The sequence below is a fragment of the Haemaphysalis longicornis genome, unplaced genomic scaffold, assembly GCF_048455015.1.
Source record: "Haemaphysalis longicornis isolate Haplotype H1 unplaced genomic scaffold, Haemaphysalis longicornis Haplotype H1 scaffold_6, whole genome shotgun sequence".
Taxonomy (NCBI): domain Eukaryota; kingdom Metazoa; phylum Arthropoda; class Arachnida; order Ixodida; family Ixodidae; genus Haemaphysalis; species Haemaphysalis longicornis.
The window spans coordinates 47,793,321-47,818,174 of NW_027526407.1; the positions used below are offsets into that span (position 1 = coordinate 47,793,321).

The following is a 24,854-nucleotide window of genomic DNA, read 5'->3' on the forward strand; positions in this document are numbered from 1 at the left end:
CACGCAAGCGAGAAGGCTTTTAGCCAGGCACACTACACATACCCCATGCGAGGTTGAGTCGTACGTCGTTCGAGAAAGATAATCCAGACCATGGGAAGCACTATCCACCCGCAGAAGTACAACGTCGCATTTCATCGCGAAACGAACGCGTCCACTACACACAGGAGGCGATGCACACACACACACACAGCTTTGGTCGCTGCATTGGCTTAGCTGCAAGCTTCGTTCGGACAGTCAGCGATGCTACGACGATACAGAGCTGCGTGAGGGCGACGTGCTAACCACTTCACGTATTTAAAAACACAGGGGCAAAGAACTTGGTTCATCGGAAGCAAAAAATCTTTCCTCCATTATTGTGCCTGAAATATACTGGCTAGTGTTGCTAGTGTGCCGAGGGCGGGCTCCAGGCGGGCGCCGGGAGCGATGTACGCGGCCGTCTGCCGCTTGGGGCGCTGCCGTGCGGGAGTGTGCGCGTTCGTCCGGCCCGAGCAGATCACGCGGTTGCCTCCGCGCTGCGTAGCAGACGGCAGCGGCAGAACTTTCCAATCCCGCTTGCGACGAAAGCGAGCGAAAGCGACGGGAATTTCTCCCGACCATTCGACAAACACGATCGTCGCGCGACAAAGCGACGCAATTTCCATCGCTTTCGCTCGCTTTCGTCGCAAGTGCGAACGGGCCTTTATGCGCAATCTCCGTCCCACGTAAAATAAGCTCTTGCTTGTTGCCTGAGCATACGGTTGATATGTGACTACGTTACACTGTGCTTGCGAATGTATTTAAACGATGTCACTAGGTTTGAAACGTAAGCGCTCAGCGTGCAGCTTTGTAAAGGCAAGCAGCCTCACGTACGCACGCTATTTTGCTGCTGATAGAGAGTTCTAGTACAGCGTTTGTTGCGTTTGCATACGCTTAACGCTAAATTTTTGCGTCCCGCTACGTAAACATCGCGAGGGGAGTTTTAGTAGAACGTCTCATCAGTTTTGCGTTGCGACATGCTAATGCATACGGCGCCATCTGTCAAATGTTTTCCGGAATGACTCGGCGGCTGATCTGCTAGCGGAGTGCCGGAGTGCCTGGACATTTTACGACTATCTGCTAGCGGAGTGCCGGAGTGCCTGGACATTTTACGACTATCGAAACAAGTGCAAACAACGCTTTCCCATCAGTGTTGAATGCAACACATGGGTGCAGCTTGTCAGAACACGGGTGCTCGCTGCTCGAGTGCGGCGTTGGTTTGCTCTGCGCCTTCCCGTTCATTGCCACTGATAAAGCAATCCGATCCGGCGCGTTTTGTGCACGGGTTCTGTGTCCGTTTAAAATGTCTTTTTTCACATGCTGCCGGTAGGAGGAATTACAACCGCCGCACAATAAGACCCGGCACCAGCGGGGCCACATCTGAGACCGCGCTTTTTGGATAAACAGTGCGCGGTGCACCAAAGGGAACGAGCGCACGATTCTCCCCGCGCGGCTGCAAGTTCGCCACCGATACCAACTGCAGCTACGTACACCGCGAAAGGGCAAGGCCAGGCCGCACACATGCGGCCAGGTCTTTCGTTCACTTTTCCAGCCTTTAGAGGAGTGTCCATGGTGTCAACAAAGATGAAAAAGCCGAAAGAGCTGGCGCGTAGCAGACAGCAGTCTGTGGGAGCGCAATAGCGGAAGTACGTCACCGCTGAGGAGCGGAGCATCATGGGAGGGGAGGCCAACAGAGAAGAAACAGTTGAAAGGAGGAGGAAATACGGCGCGACGATAATGCGCGGTTTTTGATTTACGATTTCTCAGCTAATACTCATCGCTTTAACAAAATTCTAGCAGGAGGAGATTGCTAATACATTGCTTTATTTGGTTACCTGTACATCCATGCATCGGCGGAAGGCATTTCAGGACCCCTTTAAGCTTGAAGACCTGCTCTTGTGGTGTCGTTGCAGGCGTCGTGAAAACACATGATTTGGCGGGAGAATGAAAATTTTAACTTAAATTGATTTATATTTCTCAGTGAATAAAGCATCGTGCACTTCCGTACAAGCTCTGGGGGCATTACAAAACATGAAATCTTTTGAATGGAACAAATTTGTTTTTTGTCTGCATGGCCTTTTTAACTGGGTGAACCTGGCTTATGCAACGTCGGCGTAAGAAGCTGGCATGAGCGAACACAGAGCACAGTGGAGGGTGAAAGTACTATGATAGTGAAGGGAATGCAGTGAGAAAGCTTAGCATGGTGATAACGTGAGGAGCAAAATAGAGAAGAGAATGGCAGGAAAGGTACGGTAATTGCTACACTCAGATCAAGCTATCGCGCAGCTGATTGCTTGGTAGACACGAGAAGAGCACGCACTGCTAGAGTGAGTGCCTTGAGAAAAAAGCGATGGTGGTATGTTGAGAGGGAGAGTCAGTCGCCTATGGGTGGAGGAGTGTGTCGATTTAGTAGGAAATTTCAGAAGTGTTTACTCGACAACTCATTTTGATTTTTATTCGAATTGCTTTTGGTTTCGGGTTGTTTTTAAGCCACCCACGTGGAAACAAAAAGTTGTGTTATTGCAGTACAAATGTTCTCGAAAGGTGCGCTCAAATTTCGCATTACAGGGAAGCATAACTGTCAGTCTCAAATTTTTTTTAGAACTGCGTGTTCAGTGCATATGCAGGGGTGAGACAGCTGCGCATATTGCACACTTTTGATACAAATTTGTTTTCCTGCGCCAGGCTGCTCCAAAAGCTTGGAAATTGCAAAAATTGCGCCAGACTGCTCCAAAACAGTCTCAGTGCTAAGGATTTTTACGCTCCTGTCAGTTTCAGTGGGGAAAAATGCTTACAGACGGCATAATTTTTCCGCCCCCAAAGTGATGCCGTTTGTAAAGGTTCGATTGATTGATCATCCAATAAAAGACCCACATAAAATTGTCCCCAAGGTAATTTTTTCGAAAGTCACAATGTCGGGTTGCGCATGTTATATTCTGTGTGTTTTTTAATGTTTTCCCACCGAAAAACATTGCAAAGTCCTGTAGAAAAATGCTTATGTGTGCTGAGGCGATAAGCTATTTGGGCGAGCAGACGAAAAAAAAACGCCCCATATCTCCAGAATGACTTTACTGGGTGCCGCCATCTTGGTGTGGTGAAGATTGGAAAACATGGCTGCCCGGCGAAGCAGTTGCTCGGGGTTCAGGCAGAGGCTCGTTGTTCACGCCAATTTCTACCGTGGTTTTGGTTATGGGGGTTGCTGCGTTTACATTTACGTTTGATCTGCTGCGAGAAGTTCGACTCGAAAGACGGGCATTCATGTCGGCCTTGAGTGTGAGGTACGGTGCATGCTTGAAGTGAAATTTTGGACTCACTGCGGTGTTTTAAAATGCTTAGTTATTGATGCCTGTTACAGCGAGCTTGCGAGTGGCAGGGATGGGACGATCAACACTGCAGAAGGGGCAACGCAGGCACATCGCCGCAAAATGTTCAAGCAGGGTTCGCCGATAGCGGGACGGGGTATTATTGCACGCTAGTTCATCTATCTGAACTGAAATTTATTGCCAAAAGAGTGGTGGCCAAACATACCAACGTTACTCAAATTACGATCGTAGTGGACGTGCACCTTGAGGATTGGTATGGGAGGGCTGCTGGGGTGCGACGACTGTCACCTCGCCTTGCGCAACTTTTGCCGTGGCTCTTACACTTGCGCGTAAAGCCGAGTCTGGGGATTAAAAAAAATGATAATTTCGGCATTCACATGGTAATAAAAATGCCTTGCGAGTGCTTAGCTTTTCTATTCGATATTTTCAACGGCACTCCACGCTGTCTATGCATAGAGCCTAAGAATTTAAAAATGGTTTGTAAAAAGGTAGTGCAGTTTGTACCTTGTGATACTATGGTAGAAAAAAATTTATTGAAAGGCTGTTTCAGTGTTATGTACGTACAAAACCGATTAAAAAGTGCACTTTTGCCCCCCGAGTTGCCAAAAATTTGACTTTTTAGGCTTCTAGGGTGACATAATAAATGTCGTTCTCCTGCTCCAAATCAAGGTTCTTCTGCTCCAAAATCGAGATTTCGCTGCTCCAAAAACTGCTCCCAAATCTCATTAAGCTGTCTCACCCCTGCATATGTTGCTGCAGTGTGTGCGGATATGTGCACTGGTTGTGGCCATAGTGGGGGCTGTAGGTGGCTACCAGTGGGTTACAGCAAGCAGCTGTTAAATGGATCTGGGAAGACCCCACAAGGGGGTGTTACATAAGGGGTGGGTTGTACACAGAGATGTTACAAATGCCACAGTTTTTTTTTTAACAAGACAGGTACATCGGTACACTTTGAACAAAATGTGATGGACAGGTGATAGAAACGATGTTGTGGGGAAGGCTATTCCATTCTGCAGCTGCGCAGCAGAAGAAAGATGCAGAAAAAGTTGTGGTGTCAGAGCGGGGTCGGGAGACTTGAAGTGGATGGCCCATGTGGGGGGAAATGCGCGCGGCGGGAGCACTGAACGCTGGCCTGTCCTTGAAAAGGAAGCAAACCCCATGTTCAGTGTTATTTTTGCAGTTTAGGTGGGGCGGAATGTCGCAGATATGCTGTGTACAAAATCGCGCTCGTGCTTAACCAGCCACAATATAGTTCGGGTGGTTGGTTCGGGACTTTCACATCACTAATTGAGGTACAAATAAAATTGTTTTAATTATTTATGGACCAAGTTGAATCATATCAGGAACGTTTGTATCGTTAACCATCCTAATAACAAAGCTGAAATTGTTTTAAGCATATCTTGCATACTTTTTGAGTTGCAAGACTGATTATCTTCCAAGTTGCCTTATTAAGTAAGGAATTGGGCAAAAGCTGTACAAGACTTTTGTGTCAGCGTGACCTGGAAGCTGTTAGGTGTTTTGTTTATTCCCTATAGGCATCGACGAAGAAAAACACGTTTCGTCTTCCTTTTGACATGGAAACTATTTCTGTTGTTGGGTCACTCGGGGCTTGCAGGGAGGAAACGGAGGAGAAGGAGCTTGCCGCCCGAATCCTGACACAGGGCGCCACCTGAGAGCGATTCCGCGTAGGAACTCCGTCAGTGACGCCACCCCGCCCCGGCTCCCAAGCCAAGCCAAGCCAAGTCTCGTCTGAGTCACACCTTCGGCTTGTCACACTCGCCATTCCGGCCTGCCTGCGTGCCTCGCCATCATTGCTCACCCCTTGCCGCTAGTGACTCGCCTAGGCTACTCACCCAAAGAATTAGGCATCGCCGCCGCCTGTGCTTTGCCAACGGCTCGCTGCCAGAGTCGCCGTATCTAATTGGCGTATTGAAAGGAATCGTTTCGACGTGCCAGAAACACGCCATGGACTCTCGCTTGTGTGTGGACAGCAACTTTCGAGTGTTTCTCGCATGCTAGCAATTGTGAAAGAACTGCCGACGCACCGAGGGAGGGAAGTTTTTCTTTTTTGCGCTTCGGAGCACATTTTTAAACGCACCATTCTGGCAGAGCAGTGAAGATTGTTGACGTCGGCACTTGTGTCAGCAAGGCAGCTATTTCGAGTGTTAGGGTTAACCGCAAGTTAACGCATTTTCGGGCAGGATTGAAGTCCGATGCGGACGTTAGTGTTAAATGTCGGTGGACTGCGCTACTGATAATAGCTGGCCATAAACTGCAAGATACTCAGGCTGGAAATGCGTGCAGCACGCGTTGAGATTGTGCCCAAGTTTTTAGCAACGTGCAATGATGTGTTGGTGTGCGTCAGGCGAGGAATGATGCGCTGTCGGTGGCTTTTTTTCGACAGCGCCGGATTACATACTTACAGTACACTACCACGTCCAAGGTCCATCGTCGTCTCAAACGTCTTGCTTTTTTGAAGTAGTTGTACGGTTTACTTGCTGAACACGGTTAAGTTTGCGTTTCTTGAAAGTTGTTCGGTCGTTCCGCCAGAACCCTCCCACGGTAATGTGACCCCCCCGTTTCAGAATTTCTGTGATCTTGGGGAGTTCGTCTCGGAGCTAGGAGTAATTAAAAAATTCATCATTTCCTGCAGGAATGCTGTGTTTCACGGTATGTTGTAGAGTGTGGAAATACAGCATGACACAGTACTTGCACTGGTAACGAGACTGCTGGACAACAGTCTATTGCAGTGTGTTAGCACTTCGATCTAATAGGTGGTGCCGTTGTCGCAGCCGAATTCGGCTGTTTTGTTCAAGCAGCTTTGATTGATTACAATTGCTGCTGAATGGCGGTACACCAGTAAAGCACTGGTTTGAGCTTAATGTCTAATGGACATGTCAGTAATTGCTTTTTGAAACTTCAGGCAGAATGAGATTGCACAGGTTTTTTCCACGTTTGATGGTAGACTGTGTGTGTGTTCATAGTTTTGAGGAGCACATGGTACGACTATTCGTGATGTCAAATGTGGTGGCTGTTGTTAGGTCAGTTCTTACTTTGCAGTTGGTAGTTTACATTACCGACATCTCATTGACAGCTACTGGCAGCTTTCGGATGGAACTTGTGTTGAGGTTGGCTTTCGTAATGCATCAGGAACGTGTCACAAAGCGTGCAAGGGCTTTGTTACACAATAGGAAAGCCATTGTGAGTCATTTGGACAGCTGGTTCTCAACAGTGAGTCATTTAGAAAGCTACTATTGAACAAAGGCCTAGCTGTTGCCATAGAACTTGCCGGCATTGGGCTTTTTATGTTGTGCGATGTCAGACATGCGTACCTGCAACAGCATGGGAGTCTTAATGTTTTCTTCAGACTCCCATGTTCAGCTAAAGTTTTTCAGGACCATGTGTGGCACGTGCTTTACTGCATGTCAGCATCTATGTTCTTTTGTGTTTTTTTCCTTTGTGTTCTGAGGCCTGAATCGAATTGCAACATATCTTGAGGTTACATAGCGCAAGTTGATGACTAAGCATTTCTTTCGTTTATATTTTTTACGTCCTATATTTGCAAAAACTTTTTTTCTAGTTCAGAAGTCGCAAAGTACAAGACTCACAAACAAACGTTCAGGTTAAGCCATTGATGAGAATTTATGGTTTTGGCAAGGAGGCTTAGACTATGAATGCGTCTATATATACACATATGATCTGCTTAACTGGCTATTTGACTGTGTTCCTCAATTTGTCAGTCATCACATCTTAAAGTAAATTTACAGTTAAGAAAATTTGTTAGTGAAATCTTGATTTATAATAAAAGGACACTATTTTGCTCTATTTGGGGACCAATGAAATCCAGGCATCATAATTTAATTTACCGTTGACCTTTTTAGTAAGCTTGGCGATGTGGTAATAATGCTTATTTACCTGGCAACCAAAACTGTCTAAATGAAATGTCACTTGACAGAGCTGCTTGTGGACTGTCAACAGAAATTATCCAGCATCTTTGCTGTGTACGTCTTCTTCAAAAATGACTTTCGAGTTGACCAGCTTTTAACCTTTTGGAAAGGAGTCTAGCGCGCACTTGGTCTTTTGCTTGGTTTAGTGGCAACAGCTAAGCTAGAGTTCTAACAAAACAAAAATGTCTGTTTTCATTGCACCTAATTCCTACCAGTGTAATCCTTCTACTGTAACCTGTTTGTGGTTTGGCCTCTTGCTCTACCACTTCATTGGCCATGTAATAAATCAGGTCAAGATGAAAGTTGAACACTGTAGACTGCATACAGTGTGAGTGGTGGGAAAGTATCTCCATCAGATAGCAATTCCAACTTCTCGTTTCCAAAGCTTGCACGTTTGCTTCAGTTGTGTTGCCAGAATCGTCAGAACGTAAAAGCAATTAGTTCTCCCCCCAAAAGTGAATGAAATGAATTCCCTTATGGTTTGGCATGCCACAAAGCAGGTTTTGTCTTCGTTCAACTAACTTGCTCTTTTTTTTTTAACGGAACCATAGTTTCAACTCGGTGCTTGCTGCCAGTGTTTTTTCTACGACTGATATGTTGATAATGTTATCATTTCAGAGCAAGCATATCAACTGAACTGCACAATCTGAAATGCTAGCACTGCAGGGATCTCAATTATAATCCTAGGAAAATTATAAGAAATTTTCACTGGTCAAAGCAGATTAGATTTGTGCGCAGTACGACATGTCACTCTGTATGTGGTCTACACTGTGACTTTGCAGAAAGCTTGTATGGTGACATTGCAAGTTTTGCAAAGCAGCCAGGCTTATAAGTGAACTAAAGTAATGTGTACATGTTCACAAGCCATCATGGTACATGTTCACAAGCCATCATGGTTTAAACTAGCACGAGATTTTTTGTGCTGTTGAGATAAATTTGGTGACAAGTGAAGCGACACAATGGCTGCCTATGATTGTTGTGTTCAAAAACGCAAGTTTTTTTTCTAGAGTGTTTGCAGCATGTTTTGAACAGCTTAGTTTATCAGCGTTCTTTTACAGGCAGTTCAGTTCTCGAGAAAACGTCTTTTGCCGTTTTTTTTTTTCTCTGTGTTTTCATTTCATGTTGTCTGTGTTCTAGCCAGCACCTTTCATTTCGTATGTGCCTTTCGTGTGAGTCTGCCGCCAATTCATGGAATGTAGCTCTTACTAGGAGCTTGTGCGATGCCATTGCAGCACTTGTGGGTCAGTTAAATTGCGTATAAACACGTCTGCACTTCAAAATTTTTCAGTGCGTGATGTCGCCGTTGCTAGCAACTTTCGGCAGCTGTGCTGCACAATTTACTGCTTGTCGTTGTCATTCTGCACTTAGAAAATTGCGGGCTGAAGCAGAAAGAACAAATACGTATATTTTAAACTCGTAAAGTCGCAGACCTCGCGAGCTTACCTGTATTTATGCTAGGCCTAACTCCACATTATCAGCCATCCATCGCGGCAACTGTGCCACGCTTTGGTACATTGGTCCACAGAGCAATGTTGTATTGCACTTATCCATCTATCATGTCTTACGCAGTACAAGCGTATGTCAAAATTTACCCACCTCGTTACGCTTTGGTACGTTGGTCCACAGAGCATTGTTTTATTGTGCTTATCCATCTATCATGTCACAAGCAGTACAAGCGTATGTCAAAATTTATCCTCCTCGTTTCCAAGAAGGAAAAAAAATGGCAGCTGTGGCATCTTTGCAAAAGTACACAGAATACACTCGACCATACGAATGCTGTGTATGAGATGTGGTATCGTCAGGCGCTGGGCTTATTGCGTGCTGCTTTCAGCGTGGAACTGAGATAAGTGTCTTAGCTGATAAAAGTCGGTATTTTCTCCAAGGTCAGGTCGGCGTCGCATTTTGGCAGGGATCACTTTTCCTGTCGACGCTCCCGTCTAATGGTGTAGCCGTTCGAGCAAATTTCCTGTGCTTTGGTGTTGTCAATCTTTCATGGTGCTACCTGGGCGGTGTGTCAGTCGCAAGCGCATGCAATCGTTAAAGCGGATTGCATCAATGACCCTCTTTTGAAAAACGCAAATGTGAATGGCAAAAGCTTCCGCTGCGTAACGTGCGAGTACATGTAAGCAAGCTCAGTGGTAAGCGACAAAATGCGAGCAAAGCAGACGAACCGGTGTTTGCGAGGCTCTGCACAAACGAAACCGTGAACTGCTTGCCTCAGCGCTTGCAATGCGGGGAAGAACGTATTTACATATAATAGGAGGCCCTTGTACATATAATAAATGACGATGGTTGTTGCCAGCTCTAGCTTTCGCAAGAACCAAGCCTTGATCAAAGGCCACTTGTTTGGGCGTCAGTGTGCGCTTCTCACTATAGGTTGTGTAAAATATGTGTCCTCGTTAGTGAAGCCAATGTTCTGCCTTCAGCAAAGTCGGGAGCTTGCCAGAATTCTTGGCGTTAGTCCCCAGAGTTCCGCACGTCCCATGTAGTAATCACATGGTCACTGCCTGTTCGGTGACATAGCTTTGTAGGGATGCTGTCAGAGGTAGCAGAACTTGCTAATAGCATAACAAGCCTGCAACTGTTTATAGAAAGTAGGGTATGGCTGAAGACCAGGTTCAGAAAACAAAGTACGTTCCAAAAGTCATTAACCCGCAGAAGTTTTGCAGCCAATGGAGTGTTCACAGCTGGCAGCTCGACGCAATGCAGAAGCCTACTCGTCGCGAAGCTAACGGAGCATTTTTTTTTTCCTTTGAAATCTATTTTGCTGGAACAATATAGCTCAATTTGAGCGGGCGTTAGTAGTGACAAAGTTTTCTTGGACCTTTTTTCGTTGTACACATTTTTTTTTCGGGGTTTTCGACCTATAGAAAAGCTGTGCGGGCTTACACTTGCTGTGACGTGACTTTGGGTTTTTTTCGGAGACCATCAGCTGAAGAATGTTCTTTAATAAAAGGCCAACGGGGCTTAAAGCTATTGACTTTCCTGTAAACACCTTTATTCACGTTTGAATAAAAACAAGATGAAAAAAAAAGCAACATGAAGTGAGTCTTTGTCTCTGTGCCACCTCTGGTCATCGGGCAGATGATGTGCTCTTTAAATAACTTGCGTAAGGCTTCAACGGGAAAGAACAAAAGACATTAAAAAGCCTTTAAAAAACACATGAAAACACACACACACACACGAACACACGTTTGATCACTTTAGGGTTGTCGGGCTTCAAAGCGTGCTGCCTGGGGGTTGGGTGTAATGTGTCGGTCAGCCCCCTCCACTCCTTCTGAAACACTTTCAACCTAAGCGCTGCCAACTTGTGCTGCAGTTCTGTCCCACGGTAAACCAGTCTGACCAGTAGGGAGGTGAAAGTGGTAAGGTGGTGAAAGCGAGCTGTGATCTTCAGAAACCAGAGCGGCCATGACATTCGGCAGGAGAAGTTCAACCAACTTGTAGGTCCCATTCGTCCCGATTGATCCCCTCTTTTAGTGTCCATCTGACACCCACAACATGGAGGTACCGCAAGGCACTGTGCTCTGCCCCCTCCTGTTTTCGCCGTGCGCATCACGTCTGGATCTTGAGCTGGAACTTCAGCGCGTATGCCGACCCGGTGAGGAAAGCCAGGTCGTCGGTGCTGAGCGTTGTGCAGCCCCGGAGCATGAGCGACTCGAGGGCCTCATCGAGCAGCACGAGCTGCTGGATGCCCAGGATGCTGACCTTGCTCTGGCTGTGCAGCTCAATCCGTGTCAGGTTCCGGAAGAGCCCTCGCTGAAGAGCATCCATGACGAAAATGTCGTCGAAGCAGTCGCAGCTGCCCAGCACCAGCTCCTTGAGTCCGTAGCACTCGTTGAACAGTAGTGCCAGGTCGCGTGACTTCATCGAGTGCGGGGTTTCTGGGTCCAGGTAGAGGACCTCGAGGTCACAGAAGGGCTGATCACGGACCTTGACACCGTTGCGCCTCCAGCACATGTTGATGGCAATCAACTGCAGCGTGCGAATGCAGGGGCAGGCTGCGTCCACGGCTGGCAGGTCGACGTCCGGCATGGTCAGCTTGAGCGAGACGAGCGTCGATCCGGCCTCCTGGAGCACTGGCTCCAGCTGCGTGTAGAAGAACCACTCGGACGTCGATTCAGCCGTCCGGATGGACAGCTCGGTGAGGCCTGGCAGCAGGCGCAGGGGTGAGATGTCGTCCGACGTCTTGACCTCAATGTCGATGGCCTGGAGCCGGGGGCAAAGGTCAATGCTCTTGGCGAGGAACTCGTGCATGGTGGGGCGTACAGAGGTCTGCGCTGCGAACACAGCCACGTCCTTGTACTCGCGCAGTGCCAGCTTGAAGTCGCGTGGCTTGATCTCGTTGAGGATCACGAGGGCCTTGTCCAGGGAGGGTAGGTGAACGGATTCCAGGTGGGGGAGCTTCTCCAGCAGGTACACGACACTCTTGACAGTGACGCCGACCGGAGCGCCCTCTATGGAGATGAAGGTGAGGTGGCAGCAGCCACGGGTGCCGGTCTCGTCCACCAGGGACCGAAGGCCAGCGTCGGTGACCTAGAATGAGAGAGAAGACAAACTTTGGTGGCATAAAAGCATTGTGTGTGCGCCTTATTCTAGGGCCCCGGCTCATCATACGTGTGAAGGTTGCAGCAAGATCGATGGCCTAAAGAAAGTCTGTTTACATTAGCCTTGGCGTATTATCAGTAGGGAAGGGGCTGTGCTTGAAGGAGACTGTCAATCGCGAAAGTTTTGCCATTCCAACACTACGATGGCAGTGTTGCAAAGAGATCCGTGGTTGAGTGTAACAAAAAAAAAAAAAGCCTTCGGGTGCGGTGCAGATGTGACTGGTTATGATCATTATGTTTAACACTCGGAAAAAAAATTACGCTCATAGCTGTCTCAAATGAAACCTGTAGCACAAAAATACCCCCACCCTTTCCCCACCCGGGCCAGGAGGCATGCGCTGTTGAAGCGCAACTGGTATGCCAGAGAGCAAATGTCGCATTTTTTGCGAGTTGCTATGTGGTTAAAAAAAACTGGTTGATTCCTCTGTCATAGGAATCGATTAAACGCGAAAGTGAAATGTGCGGCGAAATCTGCAGCTGAGCATGATTTGCGGGCCGGCGGCTATCTTGTGGGTGTGCTTGGCGAGCGACGTCCTGCTGGTGGCTCGCTTGGGCAAAGGTGTACTGGCGTCATTTCCGTGACCGATATGACGGCAGTGAAATCTTGGTGTATACCGGCATAAAAAACTTTCGTGTCAAAATATAAAACCCCAAAATGAACAACCCTAGATATAACGTACTGTTTAGTACTAAAGGTTGCTTCCCCGCAAGAAGACGCGTACCCTGTGTGCAGGGTACGCGTCTTGCTTCGTTGTACTGGCGTCACTTTCGCGACGGATATGACGTCATCGAAATCTTTGTGTTGAAAAAGTCGATAGTCTGCAATCAGTTAAGTGCCAACAAGGGGTGTGCAAGACTAGAAAATCATGATCCTCCACTCTGTGAAGGAGGATGTTTAGCACAAAGTCTTTAGCACACGACACAGGTGTAAGGAATTCATTCATTGTGAACAAATTATGACGAGAATGAAACTAGGAGTAACGATCGAGTCATCTTGGCGGCCAACTGTCATGGTTTTTTGGGAATTTTGTTATAAGGAGTCCAATCGTTTTCTGTAACCACACTGCTCCCATAGATGCCCATGTACTGGCAGCAGACGGAAATTCTGCAACGTTCATGACTTCACTGTGAACTAATTAGGACAAGTAAATTGAACGTGAAGTGAGGAGTCGTCGGCCTATTATCATATTGTTTGGGGAATGTTTTAAGAATTTAACAACCATTAAACTAATTAATTCAAAGCTTTAACAACCATTTTCTGCTGAGCATTCGCGATAAAGTTGGCTTTGCCGCAAGGCGTCTTACGTGCGGACAGGCAAGATGCACGAAACCCTAGCCACGCAAAGCTTTGCTGACCCCCCCCCCCCCCTCCCCTCCCGCCACCTTCACCCGTGATGAATGCACCAGCTCTGTCATCTTGTCGTGTGCTCAATCGCCTCGCCGCGGGCAGTCGAGCGGCTCACGCAGCAGACGACGCGTCTAATAGCAGACGACAAGGCAATAAGCACTTGGAAAAATGAGGTAAGTCGTGACCACGGGTCGTGACTTTACTCATTTCAGCCCAACTTGCTGGGTACGCACTAACGCACATTGTTTCACAGATCTAAATAAAACAGCGGGATTGTGGCACGACAAATGCAGCAGGCTTGCAGCTATAGTGCCTAGAATTCTAGGCACTATATTGCAATGAGTAAAGCTTATATCTGACGTTTTTTCCTACCCAGCATCGCTGGCAACGGAGAGCCTCCGCGCCCTCTTGCGACCGTTTGCTCGTCCTAGGCGCTGTGAATGATCAACAGGGGCGTGCGTTTCCGATAGAAACAACGACCTCGACAACCACGGTCGTGATCTTAAGGATGGTTTTCGCCCTTAAAAACCGCGAGCTTGCGTGGCCCAGTGCGACGCAACGCCGTTCGGCGTTCCAACCGTCCCAAACTACTGCTGCTGGCTAAACTCCCACTAATGTAGCGCAAAGGAAACCTAAGGCACATTTGAAGCAAACTAAGTGCACAAGCGGGAGAACCCGTGCTCTTTATAGTTAAGGATGCACGTTGTATAATTTATACGATATATCTGTAGTGAAAAAAAAAAAAAACGTTAAAAATGGCGCAGATAGACTTCAGCACGTGCGTGTCAAAAGCAAGCACAAAAAGAACAGAACTCGCGCTCTCGCTGTTCCAGGCAGAACGAGAAATAAAAGGTAAGGAGAAAGGTGCGCGCTGTCCCAACAGATGGCGCGCGCACAGTGCGAAGGCGGAAAAATTGAATTGCATTGAACAAACCTCTGTTCAGTTCATCACAAAAGGAGCAACCGGAGGAAGAGAAGAGGGAGGGGTTGACGTGAGGGGTGGGAAAGAAGAGGGAGTTACGTGGCACGGCAGAAGACTGTCGTCTTTCGATGACGTTTGCTACACAGCGAGCAGGTACGCGGCAATTTTTTTTTTACTGCGAAGCTGTTAGCCCCTCGGTGGTCGGAAAGTTTCGTTTTCGTAACAAACAAAACAAAACAAAAAAAAACCTGACAGGACCCAGCAGTTATCGCCCAAGACGCCGAGTACATGCGTCAGACTAATTGAGCGTGCAGCACAGAGCTCGATCAGTATTCGTCTAAAGAAAAAAAAAAAAAAAAAGCATCGAAATGGCAGTATGGGTGATTAGGCGTCGACCGGTAAAGATTAGGTTTGCAGCTGCTCTCGAAAGAGAACGGGGTTTTACGTCATTCTAGGGCTAGCGCATATGGCTAGGCAGCTAGGACCCAAAAGTTCTCGCCGAAGACGCCTAGCGCATGCGTAAGGACCCAGCATTTGCCGCCAGAGAAGCCGAGTGCAAGAGACAAGCCTGCCGAGACAACGAGGAATATTTCATACCCTCCCCTAATCAGCATGTGTGGTGGTTTAACAGCTACGCTGGAAATCCACTTTCACTGGGTGGGATGACGCCCATTTTTTTTCTTTTTCATCGCTCCTTACTGCGCGCTTCACGTGGGACCGTATACCCGCTGCGTAAGTCGAGTAGAAGCACAGATATAGACGTACATACCTGCGGCGTCTCGCAGAGCGTAAGCTTCTGCAGCTGCGGGCACTTGTCGCTCAGCGTCTCGAGCACGCGGTCCGAAAGGTTCTCGAAGGCCACCAGAAAGTGGCGCAAGTTGGGCAGCGAGGCCAGCATGGCGCACAGCTCGTCGTTGCTGCACGTCAGGTAGAACTCGAGCGACAGCTCCGTCAGCTCGGCGCCGAACTGTCCGATCCGCCGGAACATGCGGCCGAATCTGCACGCGGACCACCGAAGGGCCCCGGTACCGACTCTATAAACCGACGAAGGGACGTAACTACTGTTGGCAAAAAACCTCCTTACATTACGTGTAAGATCATTACAGTCATTATGTAAAATCATTACTGTCCAGCCCGCTTACAACGAACACACTGGAAAACGGAAATCAGTTCGTTATATTCGTTTTTTTTGTTGCTAGATCTGCGCATAAAATATGTACGTATGAATGGCAACGGGAAACGAAGATTTGGTCTTTACAGCCTCGATTTTGTTAAAACCGGGCTCGCTATAATGGGCTATACTGCACTTGAATTCGAATGCGAAAGCCATAAATGACCCACTGAGTGAAAAGGTGGCATCGGCATCTGTAATAACAGTGAAACTGTTCCTGCACCACGTGTTTTTGAACCTTTCCATAGTTCGAGGCATTCCGTAGCACTTGCTTAAACTCGGGCGCGGCGAAAGGTGGTCATCAACATTAGTACACCGCAGGGGAAGTAAAGGGAGCGGAAGGGCGCAGCTAAGCGAGCGAGCAGACAGGCAAGCAAACTCCATCATCGTCTGGAGGCAGGAACGAGAAGCGGTGCAATGCGTATGAGACAGATCGAAGCCAATCGAAAGTGTACGAAGCAGAAGCGGGTCGCGAAGCAAATCGTGTCAAGCGCCGAGAGGTCGAAGCCCTACAAGAACGCTGGGCAGAAGCAAAGCATCTAAAGCGTTCCGATTGGGCAATACGCTTTCGCATTAGAACCCTTCGAAAGTGCTCAGGCGAACTCGGACTTCTTTTTCAGTCTACTGCAACGCATGCACGGAAGATAGCCTCCCCTTTTTTTATCCAAATTCAGCTTATAACGAAGACCGTTTCTCGTCTCGATGACTTCCAAAAGCAATTTTCTTGCTGGCCCGTTCGTGACGTCGCGACAGACGGTGAAAATGCCGAACTTTCCGTGATCACTACCGCAGAAAGAAAAGGCAAGAGAGAAAGACGTACCATGTCGCACAACCCCCTTTCTTTCTTTTTGCACTGGTGAGCATGTAGGAATTTAGTGCACATCAATTGCCACTTCCATCGTTGGCGGAGTAGCCTCACACGTTCGATCCCGAGTTATACCACAAGGTTGTGTATTCCGAAACTTTGTATACCAGTCGTATACCAGTAAACATCGTATACCAGTCCACCCCGTGCTGACAATCTGCGCATGCGCAGTGCACTCTTGCGCTGGGATGGGTTAAAATATTAGCAGGATTGACTTTAACTTCACGCTGTGGACAAATAGACTCGCCAAAGTTGCGGCCGCTTTTCTGATGGAGGCGAAAAGAGAAAAGGCCCGTGTGTTCGAGGTTTCGGCGCCCGTTAAAGGTCCTCAGCTAGGTGGTCAAAATTAATCCGGAGCCCTCCACTACGGCGCACCTCATTGCCTGTGTAGCGTCGGCGCATTAAGCCTCATTAAGGACTCATTAAGGACTAGCCAAAATTTCTTCGACAGACGTGCTTTTGAAGCCTCAGGTATATAGCAAGAATTGACAGGATATACAGGGCGGTATTGTCATACGCCGTAACAAAAATGTTTCATAATGATCGCCGTCTTTCGCTACAAGGCTGGTGCTGCCAATGATGATGATGATCGATGATGATTGCTATTGGTTTCCCCTTTGTAGCGAGAAACCAACGAGCGAGATACACGCGATCCCCGGTGGTGTCACCTGGTGGCGTCCTTGCGCGCCATGAACTCGGACGTGAGGAAGAGATCGAGCTTCTTGACGCCTGTGCGGCAGAAGAGAATCTCGAATTGCAGGCAGCTCAGGTTGAGGTGGCCACGCAGCCTCTGGAACTTCTCGATCAGGGACTCGATGATGGCCGGCTTGCAGACGGCGAACGGGTTCCGCCCCTCGGGCAGGGCGCCGATGCCGCCTTCGGCCGGCACTGCGCGCTCGATCGCGGGCAGCACGTCGGCCGCGAGGACGTCGGTGGCCAGGGACTCGAGGGACGGCAGTCGGCTCCGACGCGTCATGGCTGTGGCGGCTGCGGTCGGGGCGACCTTGGGCTTGCTGGCAGCTTCCCGAACGTCCGTGCTGCTCATTCTCGCGTCTCGGGGCGCGCGGAGGGCCGTGAGTTTTGTTTTCCTCTAAGAATGAGAAGCTGGTTGGTTGATTGGTTGGATCCGGCACAAGAATGGCGCGTACCCACTCTGGGGGATTGGCCAAGTCTTATTGTGATTTCACTGTTGAAGTAGTTTGCTTGCCGAGTGGTGCATACCCAGTATGGAGATCGGCCAATCGGGAGGATTTGCGAAAGCGTCGGACCTCCGAGTCATCAAACAACAATGCAAAGGTGAAAAGAAACGAATAGACTCCGGAGGAAATGCATAAAGCACAAGAAAGGTGGGAGGCGACGGAAAAAATTCACGCACCTCCACGAAGTGAATCATGACGAGTGGGCGAAGCACTGGGGATCATTCTTACTGTAAATCACCCGTGGCATTGCCCACTCGCGCATGTAAATGAGTGACAACGCGTATGTACAGTATATACAATCCCAATCCAATCCAATCCGATACAATTCAATTTAATCCAATCCACTCCAATCCATTTCAATCCAAATCCAATCCATTTCAATCTAATCCAAATCCAATTCAATCCAATCCTGCAACCTTTTAGGTGGGCTGACATACACATATTCGGTTTATAACACTGTGTACACGGACGCCAAGGCACGGACAAAGCGAGGTCCTAAGGTGCTTCGCACCTAAAAGATACCAAACAGCGGAATTCCACATATGAAGGAAGCTTGAATTACTGCTTCGATCGTTTAGAATTTTGGTTCAAGTTCAAGAATGCGGAGCTTGAATCTCCGCGCCAGAAGACGTTCTCTGAAGTCACGAATGGAGTGATAATGCTGTCCAGCGCAAACGAGCGGATCGGACGGGCAAGCGCGGCTGGAAGAACCCCGGAATCCGACATTCTGTTTCGGGGGGTCGTGGTAGTACCAGTCAGATGGCTCTTTCCCATGCTTTACCGAGAGAAACTATATAGGAATTTCCGGTCCAGAAATTATATTGTTACGGGGCAGATGGCGGGCAATGCCCCATACTACTATGCCTTGGGCGACGAAGACGACGAAGTGGCTGCGTCCTTGCGTGCCCCATAGAGTTTCTCACTAGCTTAATATTGAGAAACTCTATGGCGTGCCCTATCTTATGACTATTTGAAGTCCCCACGTATTTAACCGGTTTAGCCCTGGCCAATCCCCCCTTGTGGGTACGTGCCAAAATGTTTGAGGACATCATCATCATCATCTTATCCCTTTACGGCCCAGCTAAAGTCCCTCTAAAGCTGATGAAGGGACTTTAGTCCCTTCTATCCTCAACTCCCTTCCCTCCGAACTGTTTTCCTTTACCTCTCGTGCTCAAGTTAGAGACGCCGTTTTTGTGTTACGTGGTTGAATGTTGAATGGTGGAAGCTGTTGAATGTATTTTCCGGTGCTTGTTTTATTCCCAGGCTCTCTTTTTTTCTTTTTGTACCTGCTTTTTACTTTTTCTTTTTTTTTTTTGTACGACGACAATATTTGTATTGCGGTGTCCGTAATGCGCAGCAACTGCCGGGCCCGGCCCCACAAGCCTATTTTGGCTTGGGCTGGCCCGAATATGTATTCAGTTCTTTGAAATAAAGAATATTATTATTAAGCACAGCGGTGCGCTGATTCGTAACACCGGACTGGTTGGAGAGTATCTACCACGAAAACTGACGTTTGAAAAGAAAAGCGCAGAAGGGAAAAGTTAAAAAAAAAAAAACAAGAACATGAAATTTTAAGTTATAAATGATCATTCATTACATACCAGCCTCTACAAAGGTTTCGGCGGATGCTTAGGACTTTCTAAGACTGTGAAGGCGAAAGCCTAGTTTAGTTGGACCTCCTCTTGATCTACTGTTGAACATTTTGTTGAACTTTGCGGCTGCGCTCGTTACCACTTGGCCAGCATCCTGGACAGCAGTCTCCTATGCCCGTTCCGCTCGCTCGCCTGCGCTCTCGTCGCTACCTTTACCTCTCAAGGTAAACCATTCTGTCTACCTCACAACATACGTGCACGAAACATCCCGAATTTCATCGCGGAATACGCATTCTGTATGGCCGGCTACAAGCGAGCAATTATCTGCGCGTACGTCATGGGCCGTCGTGAACACCGTGAGCTGCTGCTCACTTAAGTCTGTTTTTTTCTCTCTCGGTCCTGGAGAAGAGGGCCGCAACGGAAGGCATTCCGCGCTCCAAAAAACTGGCTATACGGAAGAGAGACCGATCTAGGCTGAGGAGCAACTTCTTACGGAACCCTTTCCGCCGAGGTCCGTTTTAACAGTAAGGAGAGTAGAGAAGACTTAACCGTGGGTGTCTGATTCGGCATTAACCGGAAGAATGGCTCAGGCTAACACTTGTAAACATTCTTATCATGAGCAAAAGCTGACGATAATGCACAAACGGCGCAGCCGGCGTGCATTCCATGGCGATACTGAGCGATCAAGCGCCGCCGAAGCAGCCGTTAAACTCGTCTAGCCACGTGGTACCCCGTGGTAGTCACGTGGTAGCGAGAGCAGCTGCGACTCTTCTCCGCAGCGGGTCACGTGGCATGACGTCATACATGCCGCACTTGTGCTCCGGCGGCGTCTCAGGTTCATTGCGACGCGATGAATGACCTTGCGAGACATGGCACATTATAGCTTTCGCCACGCGAGCGCGTGGCGAAAACCGTCACTGCGCACTCTGGAGGCACTGCGCCTGCTGTCGAGACCGACGTGGCGCGCATGCGCGTCCTTGCTTAATCCTAGACTCACAAGTTATCTCGCTTTCAGGAGCCGCGCTACGGTTGGCAGGAAGGTACCGCGGGGCGACGCCTTTGTAGCATCCATTTCGCCGCGACCATAGAGTTTCTTAGTAAGTGCACTAGAGAGGAAATTGCGTCTGGGAATCCATGTCGGCGTGGGGGTTATGGTGAGATCAAGGCTGCTGGCTAGGGCTTGGCATGGCTTTTGGATTCTGAAGCTTTTTGGGGGCCCAATGGGGGGTTTGCTTTCCTCAATATGCATTGATATGCCAAGACAACCGTTCCGACAGACTCTCATTAAAAGGAATATACGCTTGACTTCCTTTTTCCTTCGCTTTAAAATCGCGCTTTTTTCCCTACATATATAACAAAGCACTCTTTTTGTCATTTTTGTGGGACTAGCTGTGTTTTAATTTACGGCCACTAAAGCGTTTAAATTCAAGCCAACGACGAAAGTAAGGCGAGCGTATGGCATAATGATGGCCCATGACGACACAGACGGACTTGATGTGAGCCGCATAGACGCTAGCGCCAGATTCCTCTCTAGTGTATATTGTAAGAAACTCAATGCCGCGACGACCTGTCTACGGCCTGACCGACCAATTCACGGGCTTTTGCGCGTGTTTTCTTTATGTTCTTCCCTGGGAAAGGTTTTCTGTGTTCTTTCGGTACAGTTGCGTAAAAAATGGTAAATATCAAAGGGGCGATTTCAGGTAACGATAGCTCAGCACGCAGGGCACACATGCGCAAAGGCCAGCGCAACCGGCTCTTTCGCTGGGCCGCACATATGCAGTCGGAGGACACGGCATCGCACAAAGGCATCGCCCCGTGGCGCGTTGCTGACAATCGGAGCTCGGTTGCCGAAGGCGAGAAAACTGCTTGCATGCGAGTTGGCAAGGACGCGCATGCGCGCCGTCTTGGTCTCGACAGCAGGCGCCGTGCCTCCAAAGTGCACAGTGACGGTTTTCGCCACACGCTCGCGTGGTCCGGATTATTGTGTCCTTGGCTACATTATTCGCGACATAACCACACCATAGACAAGTAAAAAAGAAACATGCATCAGACACTCATCGATATTTTAAATTGATCATATCATCAACATCATCACCATCACCACCACGACCACCACCACCACCATCATCACCATCGTCATCCTACTCATGTCCACTGCAAAACGAAGGCCTCTCCCACTGACCTCCAACTGACCTTCAACTCCATTCGGATGTCAATGGGAAAAATGAACATAAATAATTGGGTATTCGAAATATTCATTCTTTAAGTCCGATTAGACTTCCTCGTTTACGAGTTGCGTAACTGTGGAGGGTTACGAACTCAATAGAGACCACGTGCGGGTTTTCTATGTGCGCCGAAATTTTAAAACACAGGTGTTTTAGTTTTCAGCCTCCATAAGAAAATAGTCTTTACTGCAGGTATACCTAGCATACTTACCTTACCAACAATGTTATTTGGTAATTTTTTGTAAAATATCGACAATCTCTAAACAGAGGGAGGAAACGATGGACGTGCAAGATATTAACAACACTAAAACCCTGCCCTCATCTTCCACGTACCCTGGTTGCTTTCCGCTGTTTATTCAATATAAACCAGCGGCATTACCAACTTGTCCAGCTTACAATTTTGCTAGACGTTAACTAGAGGTATAGAGCTTTGCTAGAGGTATACAGCTTCGCTGTAAAAGTCTCGTGCGTCTGAAGCACGAAGCTTTCAGCGCAAGGCGTAAACGATTGTCCCGCTGTTTTTTAGTACGCGTTACGAAGCGGTCTAGCGCGAGGCGTAAACGAGTGTCCGGGTGTTTTTTTAGTACGCGTTACGTTCTAGCACGAAACGTATACGAGCTTCCCGTTGTTTTAGTACCGTGACTACATGAGACGACGATTACGACGGCGACGACGACAGGAGACGGAAACAGCCCCAGCCCCTGAGAAACTGCGCCCTTAAAAATGGCCGCAGCAGCCGGGATCGAATCGCCGTCTTCGGGCTCAGCAGCGCAACGCTTTAGGCACTGAGCTACAGCTGCGGTTTAATTAACCCCCAAGCCTAAACGCACAGTTTAATTACAAATATTCGTCAGCCCCTGAAGCTGCTTTGCGCTGCTTCTCTGTCGGAAACCATCGTACGCGGCGGCTGCCATCGGCATGCAGCGATGTCGTTTTCTTTCGTTTTGTCGCGTGGTTCTCCGTCGCTGCATTCGCAGTGCCCCAAAACGCCAGCCAAGAGTCGCTCATTTTTTCTTCGTGCACACTAGAAGGTGGTTGCAGTGGTCGGTAATTGTAATGACTTGCGATGCTTTCAGTGATTTTAGATGCAAGCGCTCGCGAGCTGCCTGCGACAACGGCGGCGACACCATGACGTGGTGAAGTTGCGTTTTGTACTTGGCGCCGGTACTTGCACACCTCTCGCTGCGCAAAGACGCCTCGTCACGTCTGTACAGACACACTCTTTTTGGTCACTTTTCTTTGCCTCGCAGTAGTTCTGTCTAGACAGACAGTTGCCGTCACTCGCAGACGATTCTTCACCTGCAGAACCTCTGCGACACTCGGGCTATCTTCGTTACCGTGCTTGGATGTGGGGCCGTTTTACGTAGTTACGTGCGAAGCGTCGTGCTAATTGTTGGGCGTGCCTTCCTTGACGGGTGTGTTAGATGTGCGGATATGTGTGGCAGTGACAGAGACGTGGTTCAGGTCGTTCCCTAGTTCTGGGCCAAACGACGACTGATATCCGTCGGTGGTGCGGCGCAGTTTCCGTCGGTATTCGCTGCCCTCTGAACTGTGGTGAAGAGAACTTTCGCGCTGTTTGGAGCCTTCAAAAGGTGATAAACTGGTTAGGTTTACCATTTCCAAACCAGATGTTGGTGGGCGTGTTGGCCGCAACAATAATTTTCCGCGGTGGTGGCCGCAGTGCGCGTAAGGTTTGTTTTAGTGTCGGTAACAGTGGTGATTGAGGAGACTGCCGGCGAGGAGCAACTTAGAAGACGTGTTGATGGGACTAGTGCGTTGACTAATGATTGTCAATACAAGGATTTTCTTGCGGAACTTGTGTGCCTGCGGCTGCCTCGAAGGATGGGTCAGCATGGAACCCAGCTTCCCGGTAAGTTTTAAACCGTCATTTTCCACTGAATGAAAGTGCACAATCCGACCATGACAAGTTAATGATAGCCACAATATCTGCGGCAAAGTGGTTAAGGAAATAGCAGGATTTTCTGGCTGCAAACTGTGCACCTTCTTGCGCTTCGTGTTTCGTGACTGCGTTTGTGAATTACTCTAAAGCTATGTTCAGACTACCGATGTAAAAGCCATATCGGGATCTATGGACGTAAAAAAAAAAAAAAGGCATTTCACGCATTTCGGAAATCACGCCATTTAAAATAATTGACAGTAGCGACAACAGTATGAACCCGGCCTAACACATATCAGCAAATAGCAGTGTCAGCACGCAAATGTTTCTAACGTCCTCTGTATTTTTGCGATTAGAAAACTGGTTACTACGGTCGAAAATGGCTTTCGCGAACTCTCGCCGAAACTTGGACATATATTGCATATAAATGAATAAATATACCTCGTAAACTGCTAGTGATAACGCCGGTGTCGCTGTGACGTGACGATGCTGGGCTTTGAGTGCAACGTAGTTGCGCCAAGTGAAGTGCTTCGTGAGGGGCCCGCAGACGCTTCGTCGCTGATGTCCAGAAACTCGGTCACTTTACGTGCCTTTGTTTGGAAGATGCTTCTTTCTTAGCAGCGCCACTTCGCGAACGCGAATGCTCCTGCAGGAAGGCTTTTGAAGACTACATTCCTTCTGGAGCTTTACTTTAGAAAATTTCCGTCTATCTGTCTGTCTGTTCGTCCGTCCGTCCGTTTGTCCCTCGATTCAACCAAGCGGCTAAAAATGAAATTATCCCTTTACAAGTAGTTTATACAGGGTGTTACGAAAGTAATTGGAACACTTTAAAATTTCTTCCTGGGCTCAAGGGCCGAATTTTATGATTTATTTTGTTTGAAACCGAGAACAACGGCGGTACTTACCTGTTTATTCTGAAAATAAATAAAAACGAATTTCGCGTATGGGAAAATGGCGGCTGATTTGGACGTGCGAGCCAGTGTAAGCTGATCTTAGAACGATGACGCCACCTGGGGTATGCAGAGCGAAACGGACGACGGGGATTCACGCTCCTTCCACGGCAGGAACGTGCCAAATGGGGTTGCAGACGATCAGAAAATGTGAAAGCAGGTTTTCTGATCGTCTGCTACCTCATTTGGCTCCTTCCACGGTAGGAAGAAGCTAAATGAGGTAGCAGGCGATCAGAAAATCTAAAAGGAGGTGGGGAAACAAATCCAACGTTTATTGGCAACGATGACCCGGGGGAATATTTTATTATGATTGGTATCAGCTATTTGGGATGATCGTAAACTAGGGACGCAAGAGGTTTTTTGATCGTCTGCTGCCCCATTCGGTTCCTTCCTACCATGAATCCCCATCATCTATTTTGCTCTGCATACCCCGGGTGGCGCCTTCGTTCTAAGGTCAGCTGGTGCTGGCTCGTATGTCCAAATCGGCCGCCATTTTCCCATAGGGGAAAATCGATTTTATTTAGTTTTAGAGTAAACAGGCAAGCACCGCCGTTGTTCTGGATGTCAAACAAAATAAACCACTATATGCGACCTTCGTTAAAGTTTGAGCGCGAACCTAGCAGCGGTTCACTCAGAAAAAAAATTTGTGCTCTAATTATCGTCATAACACCTTGTAAAGGGAAAACCTTTTCAAACAACTAAAGCTGGTGCCATACGTCATACTTATCAACACTATTGCGCAAAAGGAAATCATTAGCCATATTCGAGGCAAAGTTCCAACGCACAGCAAGTA

General features: G+C 48.2%; 3 protein-coding genes across 3 annotated transcripts in view; 2 read left to right on the plus strand and 1 right to left on the minus strand.

The window, feature by feature from the left end:
- The window catches only part of Mical (Molecule interacting with CasL), a 72,409-nt gene extending 62,090 nt beyond the window's left edge, over positions 1 to 10,319 (plus strand). The window contains exon 25 of the mRNA XM_077674189.1: positions 4,954 to 10,319. Coding sequence (XP_077530315.1) covers positions 4,954 to 5,011 — 58 coding nt within the window. The 3' untranslated portion in view covers positions 5,012 to 10,319. The remainder of the gene's footprint in view (positions 1 to 4,953) is intronic.
- Positions 10,320 to 10,455: 136 nt separating this feature from the next.
- On the minus strand, positions 10,456 to 17,243 carry LOC144142997 (uncharacterized). Its single transcript, XM_077674822.1, has 3 exons — positions 16,867 to 17,243; positions 14,932 to 15,160; positions 10,456 to 11,821 (listed from the first exon to the last, which is right to left on the minus strand). Exons 1-3 carry the CDS (start codon positions 17,241 to 17,243, stop codon positions 10,841 to 10,843), a joined length of 1,587 nt encoding a protein of 528 aa, XP_077530948.1. The 3' UTR covers positions 10,456 to 10,840.
- A 5,140-nt stretch (positions 17,244 to 22,383) lies between these two features.
- Positions 22,384 to 24,854, plus strand: part of Nsmase (neutral sphingomyelinase) — a 203,193-nt gene continuing 200,722 nt past the window's right edge. The window contains 1 exon segment of the mRNA XM_077674190.1: positions 22,384 to 23,084. Within this exon segment, the coding sequence (XP_077530316.1) occupies positions 23,057 to 23,084 (28 nt within the window). The 5' untranslated portion in view covers positions 22,384 to 23,056.

What these genes read in the sequence shown, in the direction of transcription:
- LOC144142997 (XM_077674822.1), bottom strand. Translation starts at nt 17,243, where the DNA reads ATGAGCAGCACGGACGTTCGGGAAGCTGCCAGCAAGCCCAAGGTCGCC. An exon ending in GCGCGCAAGGACGCCACCAG is followed by an intron (nt 15,161 to 16,866) that starts GTGACACCACCG and finishes GTCCGCGTGCAG; the next exon opens with ATTCGGCCGCATGTTCCGGC. An exon ending in CGCTCTGCGAGACGCCGCAG is followed by an intron (nt 11,822 to 14,931) that starts GTATGTACGTCT and finishes CTCTCATTCTAG; the next exon opens with GTCACCGACGCTGGCCTTCG.